Source organism: Eurypyga helias, unplaced genomic scaffold, assembly GCF_000690775.1.
Source record: "Eurypyga helias isolate BGI_N326 unplaced genomic scaffold, ASM69077v1 scaffold2703, whole genome shotgun sequence".
NCBI classification, from domain to species: domain Eukaryota; kingdom Metazoa; phylum Chordata; class Aves; order Eurypygiformes; family Eurypygidae; genus Eurypyga; species Eurypyga helias.
Window position 1 is genome coordinate 67,512 of NW_010242919.1, and position 6,402 is coordinate 73,913.

The window sequence follows — 6,402 nt, forward strand, 5'->3', positions numbered from 1 at the left end:
TGTATCAGAACAAGTACCGGGTATTATATAGTCACCATGACTTTTCCATGTTTTACTTAATCACTGCAATTTTCTAGCAGTTATTTATTAATTTTTTTTTTTAAACAGGAAGCCTCACTTGATAAAAGATCTCAAGGCAACTTTTTTTTGGCAATAAAAGCTGAAAGTATGAAACTCACCTGTCATAAATGTAGCATCCCATATGATTGATTTCTTTGTCTAATTTATAACGCCGAAAGTCCTCCCAAGCATCTTTAATAGCTGTAATGGCCATTATAACACAAATTGGGATCATAGAAACTTCGGGTTGGAAAGCATTCACCACTGGCACAAAATTCAGCAGTGCAATGACCACAAAATAAATGTTGGCAAAGCGGTGAAACTGCTCATAGATATTTTTAGGGAGGAAAGTCAAGATGGTATATTTTGTGGTCTTAATTTTATTGGAGTCATAGTATCTGTTTGGATTTTCTTTCCACTTCTTACTTCCAAAGGGAAAATTGGAGATGATCTCTCGTTCAGTTTTCTTCTTTCTTTTCTTTACTTTTCCTCTCTTCTCCAGCTCTTCATTTTGGATTTCAGTGTCTGGAGTACCGCATCGGCAGCAGGTTTCCTTGAAAAAATGTTTTTTCCATATCATTCTAGAGAAGCAGCCTGTAACACTTTTCCTTGACATCTCGGTTTTGTCTCAAAAAGGAGCCTCAAGTTGAAAGCCAACCGTGTTAGCAGAGTTCAATACTGCAAATAAACTCCCAAGCGGCAGAGAGAAGAGTCAGGATGTCTGAAGCCCAGGACTGCCTCTCCTTCGACTCCAGCCTCCACCTGCCTAGGGTCAGGTATCATCCTGACTCAGCTGCACCAGGTCCTACAGCCTGCTGGGAAAGCTGCACCTCACATCTGACAAAAGCATCCTGAATGTTTTGTTATTCCTGTTAGCATACGCCTGGAGGCCCTGGTTTAGAGCTTTTCCCTGGCATTGACTATCTACTCACATGGACTGTCTCTGCTTTAAAGCAGCGACAAAGCTAAGAACATACACATAATTTTCATGGTTCACTCCGTGAGTTTCTGAATCACTTTATAAGCCAGGGAGTTGCCAGGAAGTTCAAAGGTAATGGGCAGAGCTCTGCGTCCCAGAAGTCAACTGAAGATTGCTATAAACCACAGTACAGACAGTATTTCTCTCATTTGCTTCCTCTAGCTATTTGTTTTCATGCCCATAATATGGATTACCAAATAAAGAACCCTCTTTCCCCCAAACCAAGCAAACCTATGATTTGATTGTTGTGAGAATTATACATAGACACAGGCAACTGAAGGACAGTTTACCTCGACTGCCCCTCAGCCTAGTCCTTCTCCTCTAATAGACGTCCTTTATCTGGACACCCAAAGAATCCCTCTCACACAGTAACCCCTTCCAGAATCTCCTTTCTTCTTCCCCATTGGTCCTTGTGCCTCTGACACATAAGTATGTAGCATAGATGAAGGCTAATTTCCAAGAGAGTTAATGAGATGTGTACAAAATACAGTATATTTTTTCTATAACCTGAGCTTCAGAAGAGGTGAAGAAAGGTAGAGACCCAAACATTTAAACTTCTTTTGAATGAAAACACCTATCTATTGCATTATGTAACGACAAGCAAAGTACTTTCAAGTCAAGTTAGTACTTGGACAAGAAACTCTGACGAAATTGAAATGTTGCAATAAGAATTGCACATGAAAATATTTCCTCCTTCTGAGTCAGTACTGAGCAAACACTGCAGTTCACGGCGGGTGTTGTGCCATCTCCACAATGAAATCGTGCTGTATTGATCATCTGTGTTTACTGCAAGTCCTACAATTTTTTTTTCAGTTCCTGGTTATGCTTCACCTTGACTGTAGTTGAATATTAATTTTTGTATCAATGGTTTTGGTGTGAAATGTCTGAAAGATACCACTCCTATTTGTTAAACAGCCCTAGTAGTCCTTTCCAGACTTGGATATGTTTCATTTTTCCTCCAGATCCTTCTGCTACCTGGAGACGACGTTGTGTATGTTGGCAAGCTGGTTTGGAAACTTGGAATGAAAACTTGTATATCAGCACACACTGCTGTGATAAGAAACAAAACTTCAGTGATATCAGGATGACTTAAGTGAAATAAATGAGGCATTTTTAAAGGCAGAACAAAACTCTTTTATAACAGCTTTTCCAAACTTACTGTACTCCAAAGGCTCAGTGAAGGAATTACTGCAAAATCAGATGAGCAGTTTCCACTGCATCAAACACATGGAAAAATAATAGATTTAGTTTGCTTACTTGTCATATACTGTGGTTTTGGAGGAGTTTATAGTCTTATCAAATTGGTATTTTCTATAGTCTTCTACAGCATCCTTAATCATACTGGCAAGCAGCACCACAATCAGAGGCAACATAGTAATCTCCCTGTGGAAGACTTCCACTTGTGGGAACCAGTTCAGAACCACCAGAAAGAAGAAATAAAGATTACCCAACCTGAAAAGGTATAAAAGAAATTAATAGTAGTTAGAAATTAGAATGTGTCCTTTTCTTAATGAACATCTCCCATTTTGTGTCAAAGTAACATGAATCATTTCACTATTCTACCTTCCTCTTCCTTTCCGGGAATGAATTAATTAGTTGCTTAACTGAGAAGCTAGTTTTAGAAGAGCCTATAAGATACATTTTCATAACATTTTGGCTATCTCTGTTTTTCCACATATTACAACACTTTGTATCTCTAGGAGTTAAAACTTCTTTAATGATCCCCCACTGCCTCAGTCTTTAAAATAAGCACAAAATCAAACAAAAGCCCCCCAGAACAAACCAATGGAACAGAATGGGTGCAAAAAAGCCGCATGTTCAGAATTATGGAAATGTCCCCATCAGGAATCCATGAAGGATTCCACAGGTGGAAGATTGAATTATGAATGAAAATTTCAAAGTTAGAGATGGATATACCACTTTCATTTATCTTTATCAGAATGATTTTCCTCTGAACATCTTATTGACATGATTCATTATGCTGTGGTACATAATTTCAAACAAGCAACAAAAATTAGATGTTTATTCAACACAGAAATAGGAATTTTTAAACAAAAACTTGACATTTTTACATAGAAAATTGCCCCAATATTCAAATAAGAAAACTGGTCACATCTACTGCCTACAACTACCTGAAAGGAGGTTGTGGAGAAGTGGGTGTTGGTCTCTTCTCCCTAATGACAGATGATCGGATGAGGGGGAATGGTCTCAAGCTGCGCCAGGGGAGGTTTAGATTGGATGTAGGGAAGAAGTTCTTCACCGAAAGGGTTATCACGCACTGGAACAGGCTGCCCAGGGAGGTGGTGGAGTCACCATCCCTGGATGTGTTTAAGAGACGGGTGGATGAGGTGCTGAGAGATATGGTTTAGTGGTGGACAGATACGGTTGGACTGGATGATCTCTAAGGTCTTTTCCAACCTAGTGATTCTATGATCATTGGTTAAGCACACCTAGCATTTACTTGTTTTAAACCTTCATTTCAGGGTGAATTGAGTGATGTTCGGTTACAAATAATCATCACCTAAATTTGTTATTTTGCATCTACAAAAGCAGCCCTTCTCTATCACCTTCAAATATCACCATTTCAGAGAGAGTTCTTAATTCTCATGTATCATTGAGTTAATTTGTTTACCTGTGAAACTGCTCAAAAAGATTCTGGGGCAAAAAAGTGAACCATGTGTATTTTGTGGTCTGTATCCTGTTTCCAGAATAAATCGTAGAAGTTTTTTTCCAGTCTTTCCACTGTGTCCTATTGTCAGGAAAAATAATCCTCCATTTGTTTAAGTTCAGTTTTGGTTTGTCTCTGACAGAAAACAGCAGTGGTGTAGATTCTGATGGAGTCTGGGAGGGACTTTTAGCTCCTAGCCGCTGCCAACGGTACAAAGCAGAGTCCACAGACAAAGCCATTCACAGCAGGGATGTCAGGCTGAAAGACAAATGCATGACAAGGACTGAAAACCAATTCCATTCTGGTAGAAAATTCATTTCATGTCTTGCTAGCTGAGGTTTAAAGCAGCAAACAATACTCCTGTTCAGTGCATTACATGTTCAGTCTTCAAGCTTAGCACTTTCTGCAGAGAATGCACAGAATAAAAGATACAGCAAAATCTTCAGTATGGAAAAATCTATTTCTATCTCTGAGTGGAAAAAAGAAAAATCCAAATCTATTTTCTGTGTGCTGTAACAGCAAACTAACATAGATAAAGCCAATTTAACAAAGGTGAACAATGGCTTTTCCGTCACAAATTCTATATCATTTTCCTCAGTCATAAACTGCCACCAAATCTATTCAGGCATTTTTCTTCAAATGCCTGACTTTCTTACAATACTTTTTCTATTCACACTTACTTACAAAGGGACCAGTTTAGGTGTTGAATCTTAATAGCTCAGATAATAAAGAACTCCAGCATCAGCTTAATCTCATTTACACTCCTGTAACAGTTTCACAGAGTCTCCATAGAAATCTGATTTGAATGGAAAATGCCAGACAACACTAAGACAATGGATGTTTTATTGGTTGGAGAGATAAAGGAATTAAATCTCCCAATACTGATCCTATTATCATTGAACACTCATCTTCTGACTTGTTCATGTATCCACAACTGTGATCCAGGGTGCAGGATGCTCAGGCTCCAGCAGAACAGGTGTGTATGCTATTATGCTCGATCTAAACACAGTAAAATCTCAATCCAACAGCAGGAGTTTGAGGACAGGAAGCTGCCTTACGATTATGAGGCACTAAATGTGAGAAAGCAAACAAAAAAAAGGCACTGGCCTTGTGCAACTTCAAGGTTCCACTAAAAAAGACATGTGAATTGAACCCATTTCATTTAGACTGTGGGAAATACAGAGGAAAAAAGAAAATTAAACTTGGACAATGATAATTTAGATTAATTTTCTGAAGAATTGGTTTAAACTTTATTTAATAGCAGCTGGTTTTGAAGCAGATTGAGACTATTTGCCATGTTTGTACAAGACTAAATAAACACATTAGATATTTGAAATGATTTATACCTTCACTACTGAGTCCTTAATTTCCCTCTGCCTTTCAGCTTCCTCTTCCAAAAAGCCTACCTTTTACTCTATGCAATATATGACTTTAGAAAAAAACCTTAATCATATTCTAAAATATGTGTGTTTGATCCTTGGAAGGGGAAAAATACACTGTACTGAATTTCACAAACACATTTAAAGTGTGTTGTTTCATCAGCAAAAAACAAATACTGTTTATGCACCAGCACTGGCTAGCTGCTCAACAAAACTAATTCAGAGTTCAAGGTTGCTCAGCAGTGCCTGGGGGTCCTCTACAATGTTGAGAACGGCTAATTTATGCCTATCAGAAGCTTGGAAACACTGGCTCGGATGATAAAAACAAAGTACCGATAGTTAATGGATCTAGACTCGATAGGGAAATTGGTAGGGAACTGATAGGGAATGTTGAAACTATGAGTTGCCACAAAGAAGCAAGGGAAGGTAAATATTAAAACAAGCAGGTAAAAGGAGTTTTTAACAGAATTTGCCATTACTTGTGCTGTGCTCCACAGGCTGGATTTATCCACCTCAGTATTTATCCCTTGATTCTAGATGCCTTCACTGCATTTGCAATAACTATTCATCTGTTGAAAGACCAACCACTGCAAGGTAAAGCAGCTGTCACTGTGATAATGGGTTCATATGTACTTAAGAATACGTTCAGGTCTGATCGCTGAAGGCCCCGTTCGTGTAGGACCATGAAAACAGTGAGCAGCAAGGTAACTAACCCCACTGATCTCCAGAGCTTGCTGTACGTCAATAAAGCAGCACATCTGCAGGATTCCATGCCACAGATGAACAGGCAACATGCAGTAAGGACATGTAGATGGTCTGCACAGGAGAAGGACAGTGATTTGATGAAGGTGTGCTGACCCTAAATCTAAACATCAGACTCTGTTTTACTCTGCTTTTGTGCTGGGTTCCTGGGTGGTCCTCAAGCACCCATGGGAGCGATGTGCTGATATGCAGAAGAGGAAAATTAAGGCTTCAGTTAGGACTAGTGAGAGCCTTTGGGAGAAGACACCAACAAGTAGCTGTCTGTTCATAATTTAGCAGCATTTAGTTTATTCTGGTTTTACTGTGTGTGAAGAGCTAGGGGAAAAAAGACACCTAGACACAAGAAGAAATAGGGAGTACTGACTTGGAGAACTGAAGGGAAGCCTTCTATATCTTCTAAGTTATAACAGCCAACATTTTTAGAAGACTTGGATCTCAGGAAGCTTTTCTTCATAAGATACCAGATTTAAACTACTAACTTGAGAGAGGACTGGAAGCACAGCAGACATGATGACAGACTTACTTTTGTCTAGATTTTAGCACACTTGGTGCTT

The 6,402-nt window shown here is 38.9% G+C and overlaps 1 protein-coding gene across 1 annotated transcript in view; it reads right to left on the reverse strand.

Annotated features, from left to right (window-relative positions):
• The window catches only part of LOC104507799 (probable phospholipid-transporting ATPase VB), a 51,931-nt gene extending 47,985 nt beyond the window's left edge, over window positions 1-3,946 (reverse strand). Inside the window, 2 exon segments of the mRNA XM_010149204.1 lie at window positions 2,297-2,491; window positions 3,672-3,946. Coding sequence (XP_010147506.1) covers window positions 2,297-2,491; window positions 3,672-3,946 — 470 coding nt within the window.
• Window positions 3,947-6,402: the final 2,456 nt, after the last annotated feature.